The sequence below is a fragment of the Tyto alba genome, unplaced genomic scaffold, assembly GCF_018691265.1.
Source record: "Tyto alba isolate M040663 unplaced genomic scaffold, T.alba_DEE_v4.0 Super-Scaffold_1000006, whole genome shotgun sequence".
In the NCBI taxonomy this organism is placed as follows: domain Eukaryota; kingdom Metazoa; phylum Chordata; class Aves; order Strigiformes; family Tytonidae; genus Tyto; species Tyto alba.
The window spans coordinates 7788405-7816245 of NW_024881272.1; the positions used below are offsets into that span (position 1 = coordinate 7788405).

Sequence of the window (27841 nt, forward strand, 5' to 3'; positions counted from 1 at the left end):
TACTTCATTCATTGTTTCCATACACTCTTCAAATGCTTCTTGGATTTCAGTCTTTCATTTTGGTTATCTAAAGCTCATAGTAACCATCTATTGCATTTCACTTGCACACAGGGTCGCTGTCAGACTCATGTTTCCAATGAAGGAGAAAGGTGTGAGCTAACTGATCTTGTACTTCCTGTGTACATAAGTAATAATAAGAGTAATATTTGTAGGTACCAACTAAATAAATCTTTCCAAGATATATTAAGATTGGATGTCATAGGTATGGATGTCTCTTTACAAAGAAAACACAAAAGACCTCAGCAAGAAGGTTTTTTATAGATTGGACTTAGTAATTGTAGTGGTCCGTTTTAGCTTTGATCCTTCATGGCTTCTGTCAGTTTAATTTCCTTTGAGAAAAAGGAAAAAAAAGAATTGTGTTTGAGGTGTATGTGCCATTAATGCCATTAAGTTGGTACTTGGTGTTAAATGTTACAAAGCCCACTGTTAAAGATGATTGATAGATATTTTTGTTTTGTAGGTTACAAGACAGCGTACATAGGACATAGTTCTGAATATATATTACATGGTTGAGACAAGTAATTCAGTAGGAAAACATTTCAGACTACTTGTTTGGTTAGATGACTCAGGGTAATAAAGCAATTGACAAGAGACTCTTGTTTAATAGTGTTTTCTATTACTGCAAGAGTTCTTCTCACCTGTTTCAGTGGTTATGTACTCTTCCAGATTTAGCCTTATTTTGATTATGCTGTGCAAGGGCTTATGAGAACTGAAGACCTAGAATAAATAAGACTCAAGACTGCTAGTCTCTCAGAATTGATAAGTTATTTATCTCTTTGTTCAGTTACAAAATAGAATAGACTTCTAAATCATTGTGGACCTCCACTGGAGTGATGAAATTGAAAGCCTTCTCTAAAATTAAGTTTAGAATGAAAATAATAAATGTAAATTTTATTGTAATGGAGCATGCAGATAGAACTATTTCAGTTGCTGAAATATTCAAGCGTGTTTTCTTGTGATGGTCTCTATAGAAATGCATGGTTGAGGAAGCTGTTGTGCATGCCTTCTCCCATTGGTATTTTCACACTATTAGTGCAGACTATGGAAGAGTGTTTCAACTATCCCACAGTAGCACTGAATACCACCTAGGTTTATGAAGAAAGACTTTTATTTCTTAACTGTCTGGTTTTCAGGTTCATTGAAGACAGAAATCTCAACTACTGAATTGTTAAAACTCCATACTAGATGTTATTGTATGGATGCTTTTTTTATTCAAGTTTTGAAAAATGTATGTTCATCTGTAATGTTTTCACAGACTACAGAAAGGAGTGAAGCAAGGCAGCCTGAAGTTGAGACTTCACCTTCAGTAGATTTAAATGAAGCTTCATCTAACATAGTTGCAAGCACTGAAAACATTTCCAGTTCACCTACCTCAGAGATACCTCCAGTCTCGCAGCCTGAGTAAGTTTTTTTTTATTTTACTGTTTTCTTTTTTTGAGAGAGAATCACTTTGTCTAATGTTAAAAGGGTTACTTGTTCGGTTTAGTAGGGATAAGACTAGACTGCAGCACGTGATTCTTTTGCTGTACTTCTGTTTGTGGTGTCAATGCTAACAGAATATGCCATCATTTACTCAGTGCATAGATTAAGAGTTGTGTACTTACATGAAGTGTCTTACTATTGCCATTATCAATTTCTAAGCTGCTGCTTTGTCATAAAAAAATCCAATGTCTTTTATGTGCTAGATAATTTGTACTGTAAATGCCCTCAGATCCATACCATTAGGATTTCTGCCCTTCACAAATATGCTTTCACATCTGTGATAACAGGCATCAAGGATGCTTCAGTGATGGCCTCTGCTTTTAGTTAAGAAAGAACTTTGCAGAATTTTATTTCAGGATTTAAAATAGAGCTGTCTTAATATCTTAAGGGACTTTTGATGAAATAGCAAATTTTAGTATAAACGCGACCAAGACAGTTCGTAATTCTGACACTTAGTAGTGTATTGCAGAGCCACCTCTGTTGCAGGCTGATGTGCTTAATTTTGTTTCCTGTCTTTTGTGGAATGCTGTGCTATCAAATGTGACCTATAGTATGGAAATTCATGTGTGTACTTTGACAAAATTCTCCTGAGCTTTCTAATATGTGCTGAGGGGAATATATTCTGATTATCTGTTGATAAAGATCTAATATTTTGATAGATAAAAATTCAACGCATTAAAGATGAAGTGGACTTCTCTTTGGTGTTTTGGGTTTTTTTAGGAGTCCAGCTTTTCTGGTTTACTAAATTTAAGTTCTTTGCCATAGAAAGGGTTTGAAAATCTTGTCGTCTGACTGATCTTGCCTAGGCTGCTAGGGCAAATGCTTAAGCACCTTTTGGTACTTCAATAAGTGTCTTTAGTTGCAAGTATTTGAAAATCAAGCTTCCCAAATTTGCAGTTTTTATAAAGCAAAACTGGAATCTAATTTCAGTGTGTTTCTTTTTATAGCTTTTGTTGACTGCTGTATTGATTTGTTTGTATCGTGTTGTAAGTCCTACTTTTGTCAGGTCTTAGAAGAAGGAGATTCAGGATGTAATCTTATTTTGAACATTCAGCTTGGTGTCTTGTAATTGTTGAAAACAGTCTTGCTGTCATAGTTGGGGAATACTAGAGTGATGAACTCTGAAGACTCAAACTATGAAATAAAAGAAAATGTAAACTTGTTTTGGAGCACCTGATATATTACTTAATGCTTGGCAGCAGTGCTCTGACACTAGTACCATTTACAGCATGAAAGGGTAGAATGAGTATAGGAGAGATGCATAATTATACATTATTTCAGACTTCAGTTTAGCTTTAGTTATAGGTGGCCTCTTTTTGTACAGATTAACTCTAATATCCAAAATGACTGTAGTCCCACTCCATGGTTTTAAACAAGATATATTTTTAAAAAGACTCAGTTGCATTTATCTTCAGACAGCATTTTTCCTTTCAAGTGTTGATTCCCATCAGTGGTAAGAGTCCAGCTCCCTTAGGTGTTCCTGGTCTGACATTCCAGCAGGACCTCTCAGTCAATATTCTGGAAGTAATCTTATTCCACACTATTGTTACTTCGTACTGAATCTTTTTTAGGACAGCACTGATTGTAGTTTTTCTATCCAGATCTTATCCGGGGAAATCTTGAAAAATAACCTGAGGCCCTCTTCTGGCTGTAGGTAAAGACAGCTGCTATGCAAAGTGAGCTTGGTAATGCCCTTTAAAAATTAAGGGAAAGCTACCAACAAATGAAAGTACCCAAAGGGGATGGATCAGTACAGATTTTAAGCTTGTGCTACTCACCTTCTGGCAAAATTAGTTACTTGAGGCCAGTCAGGTACACCCTGATATCAGGGTATTTTTAAGTTCCAACTTGTCCCATATTTTATGCAGCTGGTAATTACTCACTGTCATCTATCCGCTGAGATCAAGAATATGTGGAGCTTTTTAATTTTGAGTGTAGTGGTAGACCTTACTTCAGTCATTAAAGTATTACATGCAGAGCTATACTTTGTGCATTTTGGGGTGTTCAGATAAACTATTCTCTGTAGCTAATAAATTCTTGTATTCCTCGTGTTTGTTATTTTGTCACATAGCAAAAAGTCTTGAATTACGCATGAGTGTTTTGTTCTATACTGTGGGAACTTTATCATATGAAAGGTACTAAAATTGGCTCCCTGGGTTTGTTGTGACTGCTTCTGTTGATAATTGTAGCAGTCAGGGAACCAGAAAGATCCCCTTAAGTTGTCAATGTGCTGTTTTGTGTTTTGGCAGCACTATACCATGATACAGGATTAACCTAGTTTACTGCTGACATTGAAGACAGCTTATGTTGGAATTTAGGAGGCAGAATAAAGCTTTTACTTAGATCTGGTTTATAACCTAGATCAATATGAAAGTCATCCCTGTACTGGAGAAGAGGACAGTCACAGAAGTTACTGACTGAAATTTATTATTTGTTAATCTTCTCCTTCCCACCCATTCCGTCATTCCTAAAGAGCATATAGGGAGGTTTTCTCTCCAGTTTTTGCCTTAGGATTTGTCTGATGTAGTGTGTTCAGCCTTTCTGGGAGAGAGAAAGAAAGTGAAGCAGTAGGGAGATAAGCTAATTCAGGCTGTTGATGCATTTTGGATAATGATCTACTAGATTACCTCAAAAAAAAAAAAATCTAGTGGAAAGGAGGTCCTACTGGCTCTACTGTACATCATTATGCTACCCCTTTTTCTTCTCTAGTTTTAGCCAAGCTGTGTTCTGATTGCTGCCAATTGAATTGGGAATATTAGGAGATTTTAGTGATGGAACTCAGTCTCGTGTTCGATTCATTTGTTGAAAGGGAAGAGAAAATTGCTGGCAGTCAGGTAACTGTGAAGCTGGTTTTCATTTGTAGTGATGATGGGAAAAAATTATCCATTGCAGTGTGTGGTAAGATGTTAGATGAGAGTTCTGGGAGATGAAAAGCTAGCTTTGAGTTCCTTCGCTGGGACAAACAGGCTGGAAAAGGAAATTCTACTCTTGTGTGGATACAGCTGAGAATGCAGTTCCACAAGTATAACATACTTTTTTTTTTTTCTTAATTATTTATGCAAGACTGTTGCTTTTCAAAATCTTTAAAATATCTTTAGGTATGTGGTTGATTAACAGGGTTATTTATATTATCAGAAGGGTAAAAAGCATGTTGTTTCTTTCCCTTCAGTGCAATAGAAAATTCCCGTGCTGATATCCCTGTAGTCAGCTCTAGTGAAGCTGAGCAGTCAGAACCTGACTGTGATATTGGTGGGACACTTGAGGCTGAACCTCAGAGTGAGCCTTCCTCTTTTGTCAGTCCACCAGAGAGGTGAGTATTGAAGTAGGTTGTGAATCTGAATAATTTAAAAGTAACTGTTCTTTTCTGTCCTGGCCTTACAACAAACATTTGCATGTGCTTGCTTATCTACATATTTGTGTATGTGTGTTTAATATTGCATATGGCTGAAAACGTGATCATTTTATAGGTCCTAATATTCTTTAAACTTTCAGCCTTGCAGGTCAACATATAGAGAATATATCATCTTCACATGGCAAGGGAAAGAAGACAAAATCTGAGTTTGAATCAAAAGTTTCAGCAACTGAAAAGGCGGCAGATGAGCAAAAATCTGCTCTGAATGCCTCAGAGAACTTAAAAAGGGAGGTAAGCAGTGCTGGTACATAGTAAACACAGGAGCCTAATGTCCTCTGTTAGGTTATCAGCATGGTTAAAGATGAGTGATATCTATCACTTTTCTGTTTGCCACTGTACAAATGCACAGCCCACATTTAGATCACTGCATATTGTTGTCTCACCAAGGTCATAATAAACTGGGAAAAAGGGGCAGCAATGTTGACCCATTGACACAGAACAGTTTTTCTGAGCTAAGTCTCTTCAAATACAGGACTTGGGGAAATCAAATAGAAACTATTTGGAGCAGAATCCAGAAGTAATGTTCTTCATGTAACAGCTAGTTAAGCTGGGACTTCTGCAGGATGCCAGGATGCTGTGGATGCTGAATTTTTTTATATAGGTCTAAAATTAAAAAAAAGGGTGGGGGAGTGTTGCATAGTCCCAAGTAAGCTTATAGAAGAGAAGTCTGAGGGTTGAATCTTGACCGAGTCAGGAAGTTCCCGAGTAGGAAGCAGATGGCTAGAGGCAAAGATGACAGTTGGAGGAAATAGAAAATGGTGGGTTTTTATTGTTTCCTAGGTATCTTACTTGACCACTCTTAAAGTGGGATACTTATCTAGACTGGTCTTTTATACTTAACTGTATGACTGCTTTTATGCTCTTACTATGAGGCACTTCCTAAAGCTTACGTTTTTTTAAATAGGTAAAGAGTGACCAAGGCCATGGCAATACTATTTTTTGCTATTTTAGGATCACGTTTAAACTGTCACTAATAACTTGGATAACACTTTTAAAACTAAAAAGTTTCTCCCAAGATAATTTAATAGATTATAGTGTGCCTTAAAATAATTGTATGCAGTCAGGAAGAATTTTCTAAAGAACTTACTAGAAACAAAGTGGTGTAAACAATTATTTAAAAAAAAAAAAACAAAAAACAAAAAACAAAAAAACAGCCAAGATATAAGTTGCAGTCCCTAAAGTGTTAAGTTAAATAAAATAATTATGGCTTTGGCCTGATGTCATAATTAAGCAAGAGCATGATTTGGCACTGCTTACTCAATCAATTTCATTTTTTTGACTTACCACTTATCCTTCAAGGAGGATCTCTTATCCTGAACTTTCCTGGGAGAGGAAGATACAGGGGTTTTTTAGGTCCTCCCATTTCTAAATATATATGGGGATGTATTTTTGGGTACACCACATCTAAAGTTCTTTTGCAGTATAGTCATGAAAAATTCTGTTGTCACTTGTTCAAATATGTGGGTTTGTCAATCTTTTGGGCTTTCAGCTATAGACGTATATGTGAAATAGTTCTTTCTTTTAAGTGCAGAGAAAACGTCAACCTACAAGGCAGCCATTCTTGAAACTACCTATAAAACGTTGTCTACAAAATAACAGCTACACTTGAAATGTCTAGCAAAGCTTTTTGTGCATCTGGTGGTGTGCTGGAAGTGTGTTTGTACAAAGGATAAGTTAAGACTTTAAATGGTATAGCATATGGTTAACTTAAAAGGGTTGCTGATTTGATCCTTAAATATTAAATAAAACACTTTAAGATCTCATTCTGCTGTTTTCTGAGGTGTTCAGAAACTCCTGGGGACCTCTAGAATTCTGTCATGATCAACACTTGTCTTTGAGGATTTATGCTGCAGGGACACCTTTTCTCCTTAGTTGGAGGAAAAGCAAAAATCTTTAAGAACAAGCGGACTTTTCATGAGACAGAATGCTTATATTTTACTTAATGTATTTAGCCACAAAAATTACCAGCATCTCAGTGAAAGAATCTATAATTCTGGGAGGAAAACATCACATGTTTTTTCTGGCTTGTGCACTTACCTTGGCACTAAGTTTTTAACATGGGTTCAGGTGATTTATTTGCTGTTGCCTTGATGAGAGAATGCTTTTTTTTTTTAAAAAAGCTTTGAATTTCATCTTTGTTTTCATCGTTGTTACTGAAAATTATTCACAATTGGTGGCTCTTCCTTTTGCAGAAAGACTATAAGAAAACAGGAGAAATTGACCCCACATCAGTGATAACACCAAAGGACCCTGGAGACATTCCAACATTTGATGAATGGAAGAAGAAAGTCATGGAAGTAGAGAAAGAAAAGAGTAAGTTCAGTATTCATTGATTTGGTTTAAATATAGACCACTTTCATCTTCTATCAGATTTGAATAGTGAAACTGTCTCAATTTGGAATGCAGCCTGGAACTTCATTTTTTTTCTACTAGAACTACATAATTAATAGCATGTATTATATAAAAGCAGTGAGCAGAAGTTCCCTGAAAGTGAAAATACTGTTTGTTCGTGTGGTTTGTTGTAGTAGCAATATTTTCTTGTTCACAGGTCAATCAATGCACCCTTCTGCTGTTGGTGGGCAGCATTCCACAAAAAAAGTCCAGAAAAATAGAAATAATTATGCTTCTGTGGAGTGTGGTGCCAAAATTTTGGCAGCGAATCCAGAGGCAAAGGTAAGCATTTACTAATTATTAGTATGCATTATTTGAGTTTACTCTTATGCAAGAAGTAATACAAAGTACACTTAATTAAAACTGAGCACTGATTTCTGAAGTAACCTTTTATTTCTATGCTTGGGTTTATTGTGATCTTTGATTTAGAAAAATGGGGCGTGAACTATAATCTGTCCCTTTTTTAAGAGGGATTGCTATAGTGAAGTTGGTGTTTTTTCATGTGAATTTGGGAGGAGGAGCAGAGTCTACTCAGTTCAGAAACTGAACAAAATTGTGTTAAACAACTTGCTATAGTAACTAATCAGTGATTGCCCCAGAGTAACATGGCATAATATTTTCAGTATATTACTTTGCTGAGAATGTTGTGCAACTTGGTATTAGTCTACGTAACTAATATCGGAGATATTTTTGGAGGGGGGGGGAAAAGCTCTTAGTGATGTGTTAATATCTACCATACCATTTAAAATATTAATTCTTCTTTATACAGAGTACTTCAGCTATTTTGATGGAAAACATGGACCTTTACATGCTAAATCCCTGCAGTACTAAAATCTGGTAGGCTACTGAGGTTTGCTTGTATGGCAGTGGTTAGTCTTCCATCACGATGGGACAGTGTGTTGTGTTGGACTGACATGATCTTGGTGTGTGTCTGCCTGAAACGTGTGTGTAAGGAACCTGGATGAATTTAACACTAGATGCTTTTATTGTGTCCCTCATAGGATTGTGTCTGGTATTGAAGAGTAAGATTAAAGGTGTAACTATTCACTTTTTTGTATTTTTTGCATAATTATAATCTTGCAGAAGAGAAAGCACTAAGTGTTCAAGTAAAGATTTTGGTTTATTTCCCTAGCTGTCAAATAATTGTAGGACACTTGATCAGAATTTACCATATACTAACTGGTATTTCAGATGGTTAAATGATGTTTACTATCCATAGTTTTTCGTTCTGTGACTTCTTGCCTTTTGAGTACAAGATGGGTGAAGCTTTTGTAGCTGCAGTTCCTATCTAGGGTTACAAAGCTTGATATGCAAGTAAATATCAATAGTAATTTTGAAGGTAGCAACAAGTGATGTCTCCTTATTGTACAGAATTTTTGTAGTGTTCTTTTATACCCAGGGAGGGATGCAGTAACAAAGTAAAGGACTGAGGATTGTAATTGTAGAAACAAAAGTACCTTTTTTTTTCAAGATTTCCTTTTTGTCTTCAAGGTTTGTTATTGAGCTCTGTGAACCAGTCCAAGTAAAGCAGTTTGACATTGCAAATCATGAATTATTCTCTTCCACTCCTAAAGACTTTCTGGTGTCTATTAGTGACAGGTATGTTACCAAACCCCACCCTTTTGAATGAAAAATTAATTACTAAATGGATGGCTTCATAAGACATGGTCTGTGTATACATGTTATTTTATGCAAAGTGTAATCCATTATGAAATTACATGAATTTTCTTTGTGTGTGTTATCAGTTACTAGCACTTTTTTTCCATGGAAAGGGCAACTGCGGGGTCCCAGAATACGTGGCTTGAGTTCTTTCTATGCTTCCTGTATTTTTCTCTTTGCCACCTTAAAAATGAAAAGGAGAAGCTTGTTGAAAAGTAGCAGTGAAGCAGCAGAAATGATACAGTAGTTAGATAGTGGATGGCAGATTATAAAATGAACATTCCTTAACAGAATGCCACCGGGGTTGTGGCCATCTCCTCCTTTGTCATTCAGACTATTTTCATTGTCTTGAACTCTGGTCAAAAAAACCCCCCAAATTACTTAAGAAGGGGAAAAAAAATAAATAGTACCACCACCGAGGGATTGGAAGGGGTAGGAATACTACTGGTTGGCCAGTTAGTGGCTGGTTAGAGGGTGGCTTTATCATGTTTCAGTCAATGTTGTACCCCCACTGCTTTCTGGGAGCGGGCGGATTATTCAGGGCTGTGAAAGGAGACATTCACACAGTGCATCAAAATCCCTCACTTTCTTCTTCGGTGCTTAAAGCGTGTAGATTCTGATTTTCAACAGTTGCTCTGTTGCCTAGTTCTAACTCTGACAGAGTTTTTTGCTGCTTGCTTATAATAATATTTACAACCTATCACTTATGTGTCGTGTTCTTCAATGATCATCTGAGGTGACTCTTAGTTCAAGAAACTTTACTGAATTTCAGTAATTGGATCAAGTATAAGGTTTCATTCTTTAAGGGTTTGCATACTGTTTTAAGTATGTGAAGAGATACTGCTGAGGTTTTGTGTTGGGACTAGCTTTAGCTTGCAACTCTTCTTTCCATGAAAAAACACATTGTTGCTATATTGCAACTGAAAAAAAAAAGCTTTCTGTGAAAGGGCATTTTGGAAAACTTAAGCAAATGTAAGAACCTACTGTTTACAGACATTTCATTAACCGACTCCATTGTTTCTCTTCTAGGTATCCAACAAACAAATGGATTAAATTAGGTACTTTCCATGCCAGAGATGAGAGGAATGTCCAAAGCTTTCCTCTGGATGAACAGATGTATGCAAAATATGTTAAGGTAACAATGCTGCAATAGAATCCAAGCTTTTCAGGGAAGGATGGGTTTGCTGGGCTTTGTACAACAGAGCATCCAGAGAAACGTGTTACCAAAGCATGCTTTACCATTAATCGCACTAGTTTCATTAGTGGCCCTAGTGTGATTGGCCACGTGTTAAATGCTTGTCAAACAATCACAACTATATTACCTTCCTGATAATAGTAACTGGGAGGATCTTGGGAAGCACCTATTACCATGTGTCCAAGTACATACGTAATTGACATCTAGATTAAGAAAGACCCAGGCAATGTTCTATTCTAATTGATTTAACCAACTGTCTCCTGAATGTAAGATTAGAAATATCAACGTATTTTGCCTCTTGGCTGTACCTGCTTTATATATCTGTATACTTACACACAACTTCCTGGAGCACAGATTAGAATATGCGTATTTCTTGATGCTTTTGTGCTGTATTCTGGTACACAGTGAATCTGAAAGAGTAAGCATTTGAATTCTGGTTCTCTTTGATAGACTTGAAGTGCAGTTTTGCAGTTTGTCAATCATAACTGCAACTCATGCAAATTATATCGGCTTACTGTTACTGGAGCACTTTCCATGGACTCTCTGCCTTCAAAATAATTTGCAGCAAGCTATCTTTACTCAGGAGACTCAAAGAATAAAATTCCATAAATAATGTGGTACTTGGACTGGGATAAAAGCTTTTGTGAAAATACAGGGATGTAGTGGAGGTTTAAATTCAAATAACATACAGACCTCCTAGGTCCTCTCCAGTGATGTGTTGTCTTCCAATTGTGGTGCTGCCAAAAAAAAGTATTTGGTTTGTGCTACAGAATTATGATTTGTGCTTTCATGAAGAAGTAGCTATGAATGATAGTTATCTAACTTCTCTACCCAGAAATTCTGCATGAGTCACAGGCTAAAGATTGCATTTATTTTTAAATCTGCTTTCTGGCTGAATTAATGCCTTAAGGTAGCTGGAATCCTGCTTGTCAGTGATGTTCCAGAATCATACAAGATGCTTCAGCATTTACTCCCTTGGCAGATACAGTGTTCTGCCTTGAATTATGTAGCATGGTAAAACTTTCAAACGATTCTTCTTGTAATGTTTTTACTTTATAGCACAAAAAGTAATCAAGTTCTAAATGTGCCTAAATGTACAGGAGTCCAAAATTTTTTTCAAAAAATTTGGTTTTCGATGTGGCTTAATGAACTTGTATCAAAAATAATGGAAATTTTTTTTGAGAGTACTGTTATGGGAATAGTTATTTTGATCTCACTTGCAGATTGTTACAGTCCTTAACTGTTAGTGTCTGCATAGTGGTTTAATAAATGCATTCTACACTTGCAAATTAATTTAGATTAAATAAATAACAGCATGTAGTCAAATTCTCACTAGAAATACACAGATGACTGAAGTTTCCGAATGTATCATCAGATGCTGTATACATTTTCTTCCAGTAGTTTTTCTATAAATTGATGTTATATTGAACTTCAATCAGCAGCAGTACATAGAATGCATGCTAAGAAGGTTTTTTCCTTTTGAGTCATTTTCTGTAATCTGTGCTCATTAAGGGAAAAAAATACTTAGTAAATTTAATACACTTCATTATTCTGTCTGCAATCATGCTGCCTAGAAAAATTGAATAACTTAAGTTCATTAATAAAACACTTGTTGCATGTTACCTTCTATCTACAAGGTACAAGGGCTAAATGAAATCTTGCTACCTAAGGCAGATGAAGTAGTATTGCAACTTTATCCTTCGTAACTTATTGCATTTATAGTACTGAAATAAAAACAAGAAAACTGTAGTTGCCTGTGGCATGTGTTCAGCCTTTGTACTGACATCATTTTTTTTTTTTTTTGTCTCTCTTCCTTTCTCTTGCTTCAGATGTTCATCAAGTACATAAAGGTTAGCAACCTGTTGTTTTGGAATGATGAATGCATGAGGCTTGGGGTGTTCTCTACTGTAATACTGTAACAGCACTTTAGTGCATGGCAAGAACAAATCTTTCAGTCTTTTCTGTTATGGGCAATCTGCAAATCCCTTGAGTAAACAAAACTTGCAATTTCAAGATTGGATGTATATGTTAAATTAATTCAACTCTGTGGGTCTTTGGAGTTTTAAGTACCTTTTATTCTTCAGGTGGAGTTGATATCGCACTTTGGATCAGAACATTTTTGTCCCCTAAGTCTTATAAGGTAATACCTTAAGTGTTTTGCTTTGTCTTTCTATCTCCTTGCAGTGAAAATTAGTGTGTTTTAATAATAGTTGGGCAACAAATTCTAGTTTTCAGTAAGTTATTTGCAAATACTGTGAATTGAAGTAGTTGCCTACCTTACCTACTGTGTATCATGCTTCCCATCTGTTTAAAGAAGCTTTGAATCTTTTCATTTTGATTCTTCAGTATGTAAGGAGTAGTTTATATTTGCAGGGAAGATGTTAGGAAACAGAAGAGTGAGCAGCCTTTAGAGGTACGTGAGTGTTTCAAGGGTGACTGAGCAAGACAAGGAACAAAGTAGTTAACTAAAAAGAGCAGGTGTGGTGAGTGCTTTTGGGAAGCTTTTGTGTTGCATGGCACCCCAGGTACATTACTTCTAGTAATGCTTGGAATATCTGGATTGGAACAACTGTGTAGTTCAGAGAATAATCAGCCTCTGTACTGCTCCTAAAATGCAATTTCAATTCTCCTGTCAAAGCTACATCAAGATTTGAACCCTAGTGTTGTAAGCCAAACCGTATTTTTCAGTTGACAAGACTGCTTTAAATTGGACTGATTTGATTTTTGCCAGAGCAGGTCAAAGAGAATATAGTATGCAAAGTAAGGTGGTCTTGAATAGATACTCCTAAAGTTAGTCAAAGGTGAAGCTCCGAGGATGTGTAAGAGCTCATGGTGAACTTAAGTCAAGGAAGTCTTGGTATGGGTTAAAGTTAAAAGTTCAAGGTAAAAAGGAAGAAAAGTCTCTTTGGAATTACTAGAATTAGAACCAGGATCTTGTATTGGTACAGCACTTGAAAGCATGCAGTGGACTTTGGATACAAGTTTGAGAAAATAAGCATACCTGCTGCTTGATCGTGGTTAACTGAAGGCAACTTTCTTATCTAATTTATTTGGTACATATTATATAATGTTAATATTGCTTATCTAATTATCAATTATGTCAAGTAATTATATGACTAATAGACTAATATTAGGTTTTTATTTTAAAACTTTGTTCATAGGGTATTTGGTACTAGCATGGTTGAAGAGTATGAAGAAATAGCTGATTCTCAGTACCAGTCTGAACGACAAGAACTCTTTGATGAAGATTATGGTAAGCAAATACATTCTGCATTTTTAGCCATTCAGACAATCTTTGTACTAGTCTGGTAGTACAGACAAGCCTTGTAATACAACTAGGCTCATTGTTTCCTGCCTATGATAAATGATTTGACTGCTAAATTTGCTGTTAGTCTACTTGACAGTATTTCAGCATTTCTGTGCTTATCCAGCAATCCTTTTAATTTTTAAACTGTGTTGTAGCAGTTTGGAGGGTTACTTTAAAATGCTAGTAATAAGTCTTTATTTTACTTGTCAGGCTAGGCAATTGTATCTTCACGTGCTGACAGTAGTAAAGGATAATGAAAATAAAACTGTTTCATGTGAGCTGCTTTATTCTTAATGTCCGTAGCCCATTTCCCTGGATTGTATGATAACTGCTGCAAGCAATTGGGAAGGTGCTTATTTTGGCTTGCAGACTTTGTGTTTAAATAAAAAAATATGAAAGTGCCTACCTCCAGCCCTCAAGTGTGTGTGTGGGGGAAACGTATACTGAGCTCAGTGAGCTGTTTGCTGCATCTGTGTCGTGAATCCTGGGCAAATGGAAGCTTGAACTCTGAATGTCTTTGGATTTCTCATTGTTTGGAGCTTGATATTTCAGTATGTAATTTTTGACCTTTAACTTTATTTCCACATTGTCCAACTGACATAGTTGAATGACATGATAAATCTTGAGGTTTATTTTCTTTGTCCAGGACACATTTAATTTTGGTAGTCATAAATGTTATTCTTTTATACATAGATTATCTGTTGGATTACAATACAGGGGAAGAAAAATCTTCAAAAAATCTCATTGGTTCTGCTACAAGTGAGTATGATTTATTAGAAGAATTATTGCTGTGTTGAAACAAATGAGCTATTTGAAAGTGGAATGACACTTCATGCAACAGCTACGACTTTCATATTTTTCTCCTGAAACAATTTATTGCTATTCCTATTTAGTTTCATAGGAATAAATAGTAACAATTTGAAGTTGGGGTATCATTCTTAGAGTACTCTAAAAATAGAACTTTTCAGTTCTAAGCATCTCCCTTTTTTTGGAAACTTTGCTTTCTGTACTTAAGGATGCTGAGCATTTAAAATGTGACTATTGCGTAGGGCTGTAAATAACTGGCACTAAAGTGCTGTAGAACCTTAATTATTCAGAACTTGGAAATCTGTGCTAAATTAATGTGCCTTATTCATAGGAGGCAATATAAAGGTTTACTTTGTACAGCTGGAAAGGAATAGATGGAGAACACTGATTCTGAGAAGGCTTTATGTAAATATTGTAGTTTCTGTGTTCTTTATAAGTTGTATATTTTTTGACAACTAATGGTTCTTGACTGTCTCTTGTCACTTTTCCATTGGAAAACCTCCAGGTGTGGAGTTGGTTTCGCTAAGAATACTTGAATGCTCAGTTTTGATGGTATTCTTAACTGCTGAATTATTTAGGATAGTATCAGCTGCTGCACAGCCTCTAAAGAGCTCTTACACTGTGCCACTCTTCCTTCTGTCCCAGTCAGTGAAGATTTGTTACGGTAGTGTAGATTTGTATTCAAAATGAATGCTGTTTGGGCTCAGGATTTCCATTATGGGATGAAAGGATCAGAGCTGCAGAGTTCTTTGCTACTATTTCCTAGAATGTAGTTACCATTTAGAGAATGAAAAGGTCATGGGTAGGAATATTGCATAGCTTAGTGCAGTTTTCAAAGGGGAAAACAGATAGTGGAAAAGGCAGTTTATTTCTAAATGTTAGCCTTTCACAGATGAGAGAAAAGCAGTATATTCTTCCCTGACACTTCTTATTTCTTATCTGTGACACTCAAAGTTTCTATCTTAAAGCTGTCTTGGTGAGGCATATTCACATGTTCTGTCTGCAAGTCTGAAAAATGCAGTGTTTTTTTTTTGAGTACTAGAACTAAGATTAAAAGATTTGAAGTACCCATCACTGGTGGTGCTTTAGAAAGACAGCTGAGCACTGAAACATTGCAGTGGTCATTATTTAGTTCTGGCTGGTGGATCTTGTTACTGAGACATTTTATCTCTGGCAGGGTAGTCAGTGTTCCTTTTTTGGAAGGAATACTGAGTTTGTGAGTATCATGTTCTTTTGTATTGAGTTTTATATGTGCATGCTTGGACAGATGTGATAGACTTCCATTTTACATTGTTTGTCAGACTGATACACAGTGAGGAAGAGGGTCTTCTGAGTAGGAGATAGTGGGCTTCTCAGATATTTGATCTGTTAAGAAGTATTTTGCAGTCTTCCCCCAGTCTAACCTGCGAGGGTAGCTTACTGTTCCTCCTGCCATTCTCCTAGACTGGCAGGCTTCTATGCCAACTCTTAAAATTCTTCTTTTTCTGCTTCTTCATCAATAATAAGAAGCCATTCATACTTCAAGTTTAACATCTTTTGTTTATCATGACTTTTTCAAAGAATACAGCCCCAGATATATAATGTAATTCAGGAATATAGTTTCTGATGCGATTTGGAGGAAAAGTAGAACCAAAGTTCTGAACAGAGCTTCCCAGAGTCTAAGAAATCTGTTGTTATTAAAATGTCTTTCTAACTTTATGAACTTATTTATGTGACATACAGTACAGTTGTATGTGGGTGGATGGGGGAGAAATAGGCTAACTTGGGCCAACTTTTGCATGCTTACAATAAGGTGATACTTCCCTTTTCCTCATCTTCTAAATAAGCTTTGCAATTATGTTTGTTTTCAATATTAAGGCCAAAGAGTTAGCTGTGTCTAATATATGTACCGCTATAGGGCAGGGCCTCTTTGCATTGACTTCTATGATTTTTTTGGGGGAAAAAACATGTTCTACTGAACAGATCCTTTAAAAAATATATATATTTAGGCCAAATCTGTGGATATATGTTACTGTTTTCCAGTTGCCTTGACTGGTCTAGATTGCATTCAAGTAACAGATGGTAAAGTGTATATTTTCTTCAAATCTTAAAATATCTAGAATTGTTATGTTGCAGCAGTATCGGAAACAAAGGTAAGGTTTTGGGATTAAAGAGGGAGGTGTGATGTAAAATGACAGTCCAGCTTAATTTGAATGAGTGTAGTTTTCTGTGTCTGTCTTCAGTGGACATCCTGTGTAAATTTATCCTTTAAAAGCAACAGGTGTATCCACTGTAATAGAACCACCAGATTTTTTTTATATCCTTAAGCTGTGATTCATTTCAAGCAAGTGCTACATAATAGCAGATTGCTCAGTGGTGCTAATATCTGGGCCCTCTGAATACCTCCTCTTTCAGTAGTTGTTTTCTCTTTTAGATGCTATCCTAAGTATGGTGAATATTGCTGCTAATATGCTCGGAGCCAAAACTGAAGAGTCATCTGAAGCTGAAGGTATACTTTAAACTTGGTTTTTTTTAGATGAAAAGCATTCTGGAAAGTTCTAACTTCTTTGTTATTTTGTTTATTTTTTTTATGAGTTGGATGATCTATGTTTAAATTACTTTCTTCACCTTTTATGGCATACCTGGTTAGTACAATAGAATTCTTACCCTCCTGACTGTGAGAAGTGGAACAAAAATGCTGAATTTGCTAAGAAGGTATACAAAGACACAAAGATAACATATGTTTGTTCAGCTATATTCAGAGAGCTTTTTGCTCTGTATTATCCAGCTTCAGTTGTAGTCTTACTTGCTGCTTCTTCCTGGAAATATTTTGAGACTGTCCATAATGTTGTATACATAAACTGTCAGTAGCACTTTCGAACAATTTTGAATCACATCTGCCGTTAATTTGATAGTGCAGTTAGTAATCTAAAAGCAAACAAACCACCCCCAAGCCCCAAAAATTCACTGAAAACAAACATGGTTCTTGAATTTTTATGTTCACGTTTTACTTCTTCCTGCAGCAGGGAACAAAAGTGTGTCTGAAAATGTCACTGCCACCCCTGCAACTTCAACAGCTGCACCAAGACTGCCTGAACCAACTCCTGTTCCTTCACCAGAGTAAGTGATTTGCGTTGGGGTTGCTTAGTATGTTCCTAGCAGACGCTAACATGCACTAGGCTGGAATCTTTGGTAGTAGAATGCTCACGTCTGGTGTGCTGCCTTGAAGTTAAAAGGCAAGTATTTGGTGAAATCTGTAGCATGATAATGTACTAACCAGGGAAGTATATTGCTTTAGTTGCTGTTTATAGCTGTTTCCATCATGATGTGTTTTGTTTTGACACTTGACTAAATGTCAAAAGGCATCACTAACTTTCTCAATTGCTTGTATTACTTTGTTTAGAAGAGGTAGGAGGAGTGTTTTGTTTTTCTTGGCTATTGCAGATTTCTTGGGTGGAAACCAATTTAATATTCTTCCAGGTTTTGCAGGTTGTCTCCTGCAATTAGGAATGTAAGTTGTATCACTGAAACTTCAGTTAAATTGTATTGACAAAAATTCTGCTTTAGAAGCTTACATTTTTTTGCTAGGTTTTCCTTGATGAAAATATGTATGCAAAGATATGGTAATAGGTTGGAAGGAGGAGTTGTATATTCATATTCTGTGGGAATTTTTTCAGTTGATTACAATTGTTTAGAATTGATTTGGCTACTTAGAGTTGAGACTCTAGCTCTTAAATGTTAAGGCAAGAATGGTGCTGTATTTAGTGGTTTTATGGTTTCCTAGCACTCTTCTTGTTGAGGGACTGAGGAAGGTCAGTGAGAAGGTTGATTCTTGTATTTGCATTTGAAGATTGCAGCAGGAGAGTAAGATACTTGGTATGTAAGAACTTAGTGATATTTGAACTGGTGACTTTTTTCAGGAGTGAGAGAAGGGGCAATATCTGTTTGAGAAAGCTTGCTGTTTCGGAAGCAAGGGTTTAAATAATTTGCTAGGAAATCAGGATTGAAAAATACCAGAGAAAGCACTAACAAAATTTCTGACTGTATCCAAACTGGCCTTTGGTTACTGGAATAAGCTTCACTAATTTTCTGAAAGATCCTACTTTTGCAGTCTTGCGGACCAGGCATGTAAAACTGTTGAACTAACACACGGTATTTAATTCTTTTGTTGTAGACTTGTTACTACAGATATTCCACAGATAGATAAAGAGCAATTAATTGTGGATTTGACAAAAGAAAGTCCTATTGTTCAGCTAGTACAAGAGTATGAAGAAGATACAAGCCAGTCAACGGTAACGTTGCTGCCCAGTGATGATCAGGAAGAAGAAGCATTGGCATGGTTTGAACTTGAGACAGAAAAGTACTGCTGTGACATGGCAACAGTATGTTGTATTTCCACCTTTTCAGAATATGTGTTTAAATGGTGTTCAGCTGCAGCAGCTATGCATCGGCAGCATAGTAAAACTGGAGGTAAACAAGAGCAAGATTACTCTGCTGATGTTCAGCAGCCACAGGCAGTTTTGACTGAATCTATACATATGTCAATAGATGAGCCTCTGCCTGAGCAATTAGACAGCAAAATTGAGAGACCATCTGGATCCATTGTTGCAGTTGACTTCAGCAGTGTGGTCCATGAGGAGATCAGTAATGAGACCACCGATACCATTCAATTGGAGCCAAGCCATCCTCAAACTGTCTCCCAATCCCTCCTCTTAGAAGTTACTTCTGAAGTTAAGTCATCGCCAACAACAGACATAGCATTGGAGCCTGCAAAAGAAGATGCAGGCCAGCTAGCACCAAGGGTCACTCCCCAAGTGGATATAGCTGAGATGAGTGAAGAAACAGAAAAGGCTGAGAGCTCTGTTGCAGAAGAAAGCCCTGTAGCTTCTGAGACCAGTGTGTCTACTGAGGTAAAGGAGATGAGCACAAGAGAGATTATTGCTACGCCAGTGATTTCAAAGCCCACAGAGACTGTTGTGCAGCCTGAATATACAGTGGGCATATTAGCTAGTGATGCTGGTGAAGGAAAGGAAAGCACTCCAGAAGTGCAGAAACCTGTTATGCCTCCTGTTGAGTCTTCTGTATCTGCCGAAACAAAGGAGGAGGATCAAGCAACTGAAGAAGCTTTAATGGCGATTCCGGTCTCTGGGGGACCACAGAGAACAGCTACAGATTTCTATGCTGAATTGCAGAATTCAACAGATCTAGGCTACGCTAACGGAAATCTTGTTCATGGATCTAATCAAAAGGAGTCTGTCTTCATGCGTCTTAATAATCGCATAAAAGCCCTAGAAGTAAACATGTCTCTCAGCAGCCGTTATTTAGAAGAACTTAGTCAGAGGTAAGTGTACATATGGTAGACTCTTACCAGTCTTCCTTAAACATGCTTTTAGCCAATTATACAAAGGAGCGTACACATATCAAAAGTAGTGCAGTGGAAGTGGAGTATAACATAAATCACAGCATAAAGCTTTATGGAAAACTGAGAAAAGTACCTAATACTATGTAGCTACTGGAGACTTTAGATGTCTTTATGTGGCAGGGGTTCCCTTTCTGTATTTCATATACGATTGCATCTATTTTGTTTTGAGGAATATCGCTGTGAGTTTTTAAGAAGGATAAAACGTTGCCAGGAAGTAAGCACTAATCCTGTCCATAATCCTTTCAAGAAAAGGGCACATCCTGATGTTGCTGTTAAACTGAATGACACAGACCTACAGTGCCTTCTTTACTGAATTGATCGTTTTTACTTCAGCAAGAGTTTATTACAGATAACATGGTAGTTTAAGAAGGGAGCATGGAGAGGGAACAAAGAACTTTCTGTGAGGGATGTATACATATATGCCAGTATATATCTGTGGTGCTCCTTAGCCATAGGAAAATCAGGAGATGTACCCATTTCAGAACTGGTTCCAGGGAAAGGGCTCTTAGTTATATTTACCACTGTGTCTTCTGTCTTGGCAGTCAGTGTTTGCAGAGAATTCTCCATAGTGAACTCCAGTAAATTGGTGCTAATCTATAAGGTGTTGAGATAGATCTCACTTCAACCTTAGAAAAAACCCCCAAAAAAACCTAGACACACACACATCTCTTTTATGTGTGAAATTTAACAGGAAATACCACTTGATGTTTAAATAAAAATTCTTTGGGCAGAGAGAAGTTTTGTGCTGGCATAGTTGTATTTTCTGAAGACAAGTCCAGTGCTGAGTTTTATGAACTAGCATTTTAGACTTTTACGCTCTTTGTTTTAGGTACCGAAAGCAAATGGAAGAAATGCAGAAGGCTTTCAATAAAACAATAATAAAACTTCAGAACACCTCAAGAATAGCAGAAGAGCAGGTATGGTTTGTTGTAACACTTAAATGTTTTCCTAATCAGGAGAGTTTACTTCTAACTGCCTTTTAAAAGCATCCATTCTATGCTCCCCAGTTTTTTGATCTGTAATAAAATTTTTAGATATGTTCCCAGTCATTTTAGAATAAAGTCATTTCCAGTTCTGTTTCCTGATTTTTTTTTTTTTTTTTTTTTTTCCTGTATTTGAAGAAAAAAAATCAGTAGTCAGTTGGTAATGGCTAAAACTCAGAAATGTCTTTGTCAGTGAAAAGGTTGTCCAGGTCATTTCCAACCATTGTTTCTTGGTTGTAGTTGCACTCAAAACCATTTTTTTTTAAGCTTGGTTTGTTTTTCAGCTCCAGTTTATAGATAGACAATTGCCCTGATGCTCCTTGAAGCAACCTATTCTTTAGAAAGAGAGGGGTACAGTAATGGCTTATGCCAAACTTAAATTTGAGAGTGTAGTGCATTTAACAAAAGCTTTAGTTTGTTCTTTAAGATGTGATGGAAGGAAATGGGAGCTGAAGGAGGTTTTCCCTGCTCTGCCATCCTAGCTTTCCTGAGCAGCTGTGAAATACAGCGCTACCTGCAGTGCTGAATAATCACTGAAACAACTGTGCATGTGGCGTAGCAGACTTAATCCCAAACTTTCTGAAAATTTCTGAAGTGCAGTCCCAGGCCTGTAGTTTGCTCATCCATCAACAGTGAAGAAAATCACAATTTCCCTGAGATCATATGAATGTTCTTTTCTGCCTTTTTTTTTCTGAATAGTATCAAATGCTGGTCACTCTGAGCTGCTCTTGGTTAACCTCCCTGATACTCTGCTCACTTTTCTTAATTTCTTATGGGATTAAGAATCCTGTTAGGGTTCCTCTGGGAAGGAGATGATAGCTGCCAAGAACTTGTTCCTGGCTGACTTGGGCTCCTGTCGTTAACTGGTTGGCTCCCTGATCCCAGACAGAATCTGTGTGTCAGCCCCTAGGCTTTAGCTCTGCCTGGTCATCTGCATGTGTATTTTGTAACATGACAGTACTCAACTTCCTGATAGTCATTGCATAGAGCTGGCTACTTAATCTGCCTTTAATGACAATAACAGAAGTCACTGTAATGAAATGCACTTGGTGTAATGTTACCAAATGTTATTTGATAAGTAAAAATATTGATGTTTCAAATGTTAAATGGCAGTTGTGTTGACAACAATGCTGAGTAGGTCATGTGGCTACAAATGTCTGGCTCTGTCAGGTAGAATGCCAACTTAGTACATGTGAGAGTATATGATAGTGGGAACCTGACAGCTAAATGGCATGGCCGTGGCTCTCTATTACAGGATCAGCGGCAAACAGAAGCAATCCAGCTGTTACAAGCACAGCTCACCAACATGACGCAGCTAGTTTCTAACCTGTCAACAACTGTGGCAGAATTAAAACGTGAGGTAATTATAATTCAGCAATATGGTATGAGAATGCAAAACGAATGCATAAAGATATCTCGTTTTGAAGAGTCTTTAAGTGGAGCTTTTAATTTGAGAAGTTGTCTGTACCGTTGCTTTAAGCCTACTTTAGCCATTGACCAAGAGGGGGGAGGAAAGTTTGAGTAGCTTGAGCTGTCTTGTGCGCAGCAAGATTGGTCGTAATTTCTGCTACAGACCTACTAGCCCCATGATTGTAGTCTGAGCTAATGATAAAGATAAAACTTAGTATCTCAGCCTTCCTGTAGTACATTAGAATTGATGTTGTTCTGTGAAATTGGTTCTTAATGAAATTAGAAGACTAACCACTGTCTTTGAAATGGCAATAATGGGATTTGTTGCATGTATAGAATGTTTAACATGTGTCAAAGGGAATGGTAAAGTTAATGCTTCAGGAACTTTTCTGGGACTCACTGTGTTGTATAACCAATTGTTTTGTATGGTTTTGTCATACAACTTCAGTAAAATGGGATGGCTTGCAGTGTCCAGCACTTATATTGTCCACTTAAATACTAATAGACTCTTGCCATAGGAGGTTTAGTGTGCAAGAGCATACTGGCCCCTGTTAGAACTGAGCTGTAATAACAGATGAGTATGTGGAGGGTTGCACTCCTAGCTACTGAATGGGAGGCTCACTAAGACACCCTTCTTCTTTCCCCTCTGGCTGTTGTGATCTTTTGAGACTAGGGGAATCTTGGCAGCAGTGTTAGGAATGTATTCTCTCAAATGTTTGTATTCTCCAGCCTGGGATTTTAAGCAGTACCATAAACATGACCTTTTTCTGTGTGCACGTTGCCAGAGACATCTCTTGAGCTGTTTTGTAACAGTTAGCGAGATTCCTTCTTTGATGCCTAAGCTCCTGTTCACGAGTGCTGTGCTTTTAACCAGGTTTTGACAGTAGTGATCATTAGATAAGTATGCTGGAATTGGAACACATGGCTTTCTGTGAACTCGGTTCTGGTCACCTGAGTCTGTTAGTCTGAGACATTTGCCTGTTAGAAAATGGGAAGTTGCGTTCATTGTCTTTTCTCAAGTCTTTGACTTCTAAGATCTCTTGGTGTGTTTAAGATAGATTTTTATAGGAAAGCTGTGCAATTCATTGCTAAAAAAAAATTATTTGCAAAATATCCCTGTGCTTCATCTTCCGTATAATTCTAGTAAGCGTCGACAGTCTTAAATGAACACACTCCAAAAAAATCCATCTGCTAGGTTGTGAAATGGAAGAGTATTCAGAAAGGTGAAACCCATTGAATTAAGTGAATATAATGGTATTTATTCTGTGAAGTACTGCAGTGTCAGCTGATGAAAAGTGTCACATGAAATTGAGATAGTATAACATGCATGTCAACTGCTAAACAGAAGTTACTTGATTAGCACACTTTCTTATGGGAAGTGTATTACTTTCAGATAGGCTCGAATGCTCTTTGCAAGGGACAGGTGCTTCGTTAAGTTATGGTAGTACCGTAGCTGGTGACATCTTGTCCTGTGTTACCAGCTACTGGTTTTCAGCCTTCGGTCCTTGAATGCTGTGTAGCCAATAGACTGTATGAAATCTCTGAAAAACCACTTGAACAAGTGTTTAGTGAAATTGAAGGAAAGGGAGTTGAAAACATGTCAATTGTGCTCTTTAAAATATTTCCATGCTTAAAATACAAGAATAGTAGTATTATTAAATTATTCTTTAACAACTGTATCAAATTCTTCCAGGTTTCTGATCGGCAGTCCTATCTTGTGATTTCTCTGGTTCTCTGTGTCATTCTGGGCTTGGTACTTTGTGTGCAGCGGTGCAGAAGCACTTCTCAGTTCTGTGAAGATTACCTCTCAAAAATTCCCAAAAGTAATCACTACCCTAGCCCCAAAAGGTAATGTATTGATATTTGCAACTTAATTGTTCTTACGGCTTTTATTGATGCTTCCTTAAATCTGCTGGGACTGGCACATCTGCTTTAATTCTGAGTCTTCTTTGCAAACTCAAAATTGGTAGCAAAGAGCTGTTACTGCTCTGTAGTAATGCTCTCCTAGGAGCATTTGAGGGCTACTGTATTTAATGTGCCTTGGTAGCCTATTACAAATACAGTACTGTGTCTGTTTGCCAGGCTTCCTTGGGCACCTCAGTGAATAAGTCTGTCCTTCTGCAAAAGATGTTTCTTAATGAAAAATGCATATGACAAAGTCCTGAGAAAACTGTGTTTAAAAAAGCTTTGTGGATTTTGTTTCCTAGGTGTTTTTCCTCCTATGATGATATGAATTTGAAAAGAAGAACTTCTCTTCCACTGGTCAGATCACAGTCTTTTCAGCTATCTGGTAAAGAAGGTATTCACGTATCGTACATCTAGTCTCTAGTGTTACTTTATTGGTGCTATACACTTGCAGTAACACAGACATTGTATGAAAATGAAATTTCAGGTTAATGTCAAAGTACACTGGATTATAGTAGTTCATGTATACGTTCTGTAGGACAAGGTGGCTTGTGTACATGTTACCAGACATTCACAGAACTGTGATTATGCTAAAACATTAAATGTAGTCTTTGCTGTCGTTTGCACTCTGCAGATGTTTTCTTGGTGTTAGTAGCAATCCAGTCAGGCATGCAGGTCTACAAAGCTGTGAAGCTTGTAGAAAGTGACGTTTTGTTTTGTTGTTTTTTTCTTTTTTAATGCTGGACATGGGAAGTCTGAATGCCCTGCTTCTCAGAAGTCCTGCTAGCCTGTCTTTCAAACTTGGCAGATATTTAGGATCCAAATTTATCAACTGTAATACAAAAAGTTTGACTCTTTATCTTGGCTTGGGTATGAGGAATGATCTGGTCTTTTCAGTTTCATGTTAAACTTGAGAGAACTGAATTTAGATTTCCTAGGCCACCATCATCATGCAAAACCAAAAGTGTTGCAGATTATAGTCACTACCGAGTATGCAGCTGACGCTGCTTTTCTGGGTGCAGCAAACTTGCTTCACAGGTTTTTGTACTGTGAATAATAAAACGCATGAAAACTCATGAGTTGAGTTGGGAACATGTTGCAAGAGAAACTAGTTAAGGTATAGCCCTTTTTTTTTTTTTTTTTGTCAAAACCATGCTTTTTCTGAATTCTCCTCTCCTTTGATATGGAAGAATAATTTGCAAAGCCCTGATGGAAGAATGCCAGACTGGTCTCTTGTCAGTCTGAACATCTGTGTCCTTGATAGGTACACATGCTTCTAGTATCTGTCCTGTCATGGGCAGGCTGCACACTAAACACTGTTAGATTGGTAACAGTTTGTTTTTCTAGAAGCTCACTTTTGGTGACTTATTGTTCCTTTTCCCTGAAGGATGTTCTGTGCACCTCTCCTAGGGCCTAATCTACCAGGAGGTCAAGTGCTGGCAGGTGCATATCACTGACAGCTGCCCTGGGAGCACAGGGGAATTCCTCTGTGTGACTTTCCTTCCAGGGTTCATGTGTTATATCGCCATTAACTTATAACAGGAGCAAAAATGTGTGTGATAAGCGGAATATTTTGTCATGCTGTTACTTAGAATTGCGTTGCTGTAGAGCTGGCAGTGTCAGGACTGCTAAATGTATGTTCCCTCTCTTACAGTGGATCCAGAGGACCTGTACATTGTAGAACCCCTGAAGTTTTCCCCAGAGAAGAAGGTACAGTGGTGTGGGGAGGGTGGGCTGGGCTGGGCTGAGGTAGGTGCTGCCGGCAGGTGGTGCAAGTCTCAGCTGCGCTCCCCTGTGCTGGCTCCTAGGCTTGGTTTTTATGGTCTGCTTGCTTTCCAGGACCTAACTGTTTCTCTTTTTTTACTTGTGGTTTCAGAAAAAGCGTTGTAAATACAAAAGTGAAAAAATAGAGACTATTAAGCCAACAACAGAGCCTCTGCATCCAATAGCCAACGGGGAAATTAAAGGAAGGAAGCCGTTTACGAACCAGAGGGACTTTTCTAACATTGGGGAAGTTTATCACTCTTCCTATAAGGGTCCTCCATCTGAAGGAAGCTCCGAAACGTCATCGCAGTCTGAGGAGTCCTATTTTTGTGGCATTTCAGCATGTACGAGTCTGTGCAATGGACAGACCCAAAAGACAAAAACTGAGAAGAGGGCTATAAAACGAAGACGGTCTAAAGTTTCAGACCAAGGGAAGCTCATAAAAACTCTAATACAGACTAAGTCAGGGTCAATGCCAAGCCTGCATGACATAATCAAAGGAAACAAAGATATAACAGTGGGAACACTTGGTGTCACAGCAGTTTCTGGACACATCTAAAACTAGCTGAACTTCTCAAACAGGAGAGTGTTTGTTCGTTTGAGAACAGTCTGTGGTATTCTGTGGGAGGATAGTGGGAGACGAAGAGCTCAACTAATTGGAAAGTATTCAGAAATTTGGTTTCTGCTTTTTTAAATAGATGGGATTGTGTCAATCTTGGCTATAAGCTGCAGCTTTACAAGGCTGATAATTTCCTATGAGAACAGCTTGGGGGGAGGGAGGGCAGGGTCCATTTTATAAAGGTTTTTTTTCACAGTTCCTGGGGCAGAGATTTTTTGAAACCCAGTTTGTTGGGTGGAATAGGGATAAAAGCCTAATCCTCTTCCTTTAGCTTTGTTCCTATTTCTTGCACCTTCCCATATTTATGTGCCTTTTGTCTATTTATAATGCCACTGGAAGAGGGGAGATACAATTGTTTGTCATTTGATTTATTTTGTAATTTCTCTAGCTTTTTTTGAAGATGCAACACTACAGTGCTGTAAAGGGACATGAGTGGGCCTTCAGCTGGACTCAGTAATGTGGACTGGATACTGTAAAAATACTAATAGATGGACTTGCCTGACTAGATTCTAGTTTCGCAAACTCGGTTGAGGAAAATACCTCACTGGGGATGGTAATCATGTTTATTTCCACCTTCAGTTACAAATCAGAGCTGTAGACTGATGTACTAAATGAATGACAGTGGCTCTTTAGGATTTCCTGTGTACGATGGGATCTTCGGCTGATGAATGCTTCTGTTATCTAAATTGCCTGCTGTAGTTCTCTGAAGGAAGCGAATGGGGAACGCTCACTGTTTCTGCGCTGAGAGGTCAGGAAAGAGCTCAGCTGGAGAATGTGAGGGTGAGCTGGTGCAGCCGGGCTGTTCTGCCAGCCAGCTCTGGATGTGCTGAGTTTGCAAAGCGCTGAAGTCTGACTGGTCAGGCTGGTTCAAAGTGGGTATTTCCAAGACGTTTGCTTTTGTATTGGCTAACAAATGTGCAGTGTTTGTATGGTTGGTATTTTCATATCCAAGTGGTTTTTATTTTGACTGTGATTGTATATTTGGATACTACAGGATGTGTGATTGCTAGAATGTTGAGTGTATATTTGAGTGAGTGGAACAAAAGGTTATTCCTTTTGACAGGTGTTACAGGTTCACGTTGTAAAAAATAAGTTAACTTATTGAGCACTTTTAGTGGTACCCTTTTTAACAGATCTAATGCCTTTCCTGGGTATTGTATGTAATGTGACTTATTTAAAGCCTTTGTTTTTTTTGCTGCTTTCTTGTTAGTTTATGAATACTTTAAGGTGATGTACTTTTGGAGTTGATCTGCACAATTAGCCAGTCAGAGCACATGAACCAGACGTGTTGAATATGAATTCAGAAGGGTTTCAAACCTAGATGAGGAAAATACATACCACCTGAGTGCAGCATATGATGTTGTGGAACAAGAGTATGTAACTACAGAGCTGTAGTGCCATTAGAAACTGTGAATTTCCAAATAAATCTGAACACTTTGTCTTTAA

At 37.5% G+C, this 27841-nt stretch overlaps 1 protein-coding gene across 4 annotated transcripts in view; it reads left to right on the forward strand.

The window, feature by feature from the left end:
* The window catches only part of SUCO (SUN domain containing ossification factor), a 42398-nt gene extending 14557 nt beyond the window's left edge, over nt 1–27841 (forward strand). Inside the window, exons 4-24 of one of the 4 annotated variants that reach the window (XM_042806423.1) lie at nt 1316–1461; nt 4712–4852; nt 5035–5185; nt 7147–7267; nt 7503–7627; nt 8115–8182; nt 8837–8944; nt 10034–10139; nt 12029–12049; nt 12284–12339; nt 13361–13452; nt 14200–14265; nt 16727–16801; nt 17316–17412; nt 18467–19633; nt 20544–20631; nt 21953–22057; nt 23801–23955; nt 24315–24406; nt 25667–25722; nt 25889–27841. In XM_042806423.1, the coding sequence (XP_042662357.1) occupies nt 1316–1461; nt 4712–4852; nt 5035–5185; nt 7147–7267; nt 7503–7627; nt 8115–8182; nt 8837–8944; nt 10034–10139; nt 12029–12049; nt 12284–12339; nt 13361–13452; nt 14200–14265; nt 16727–16801; nt 17316–17412; nt 18467–19633; nt 20544–20631; nt 21953–22057; nt 23801–23955; nt 24315–24406; nt 25667–25722; nt 25889–26335 (3483 nt within the window). In that variant the 3' untranslated portion in view covers nt 26336–27841. The remainder of the gene's footprint in view (nt 1–1315; nt 1462–4711; nt 4853–5034; nt 5186–7146; nt 7268–7502; nt 7628–8114; nt 8183–8836; nt 8945–10033; nt 10140–12028; nt 12050–12283; nt 12340–13360; nt 13453–14199; nt 14266–16726; nt 16802–17315; nt 17413–18466; nt 19634–20543; nt 20632–21952; nt 22058–23800; nt 23956–24314; nt 24407–25666; nt 25723–25888) is intronic. The other 3 variants (XM_042806430.1, XM_042806436.1, XM_042806441.1) reach the window with 3 other exon arrangements.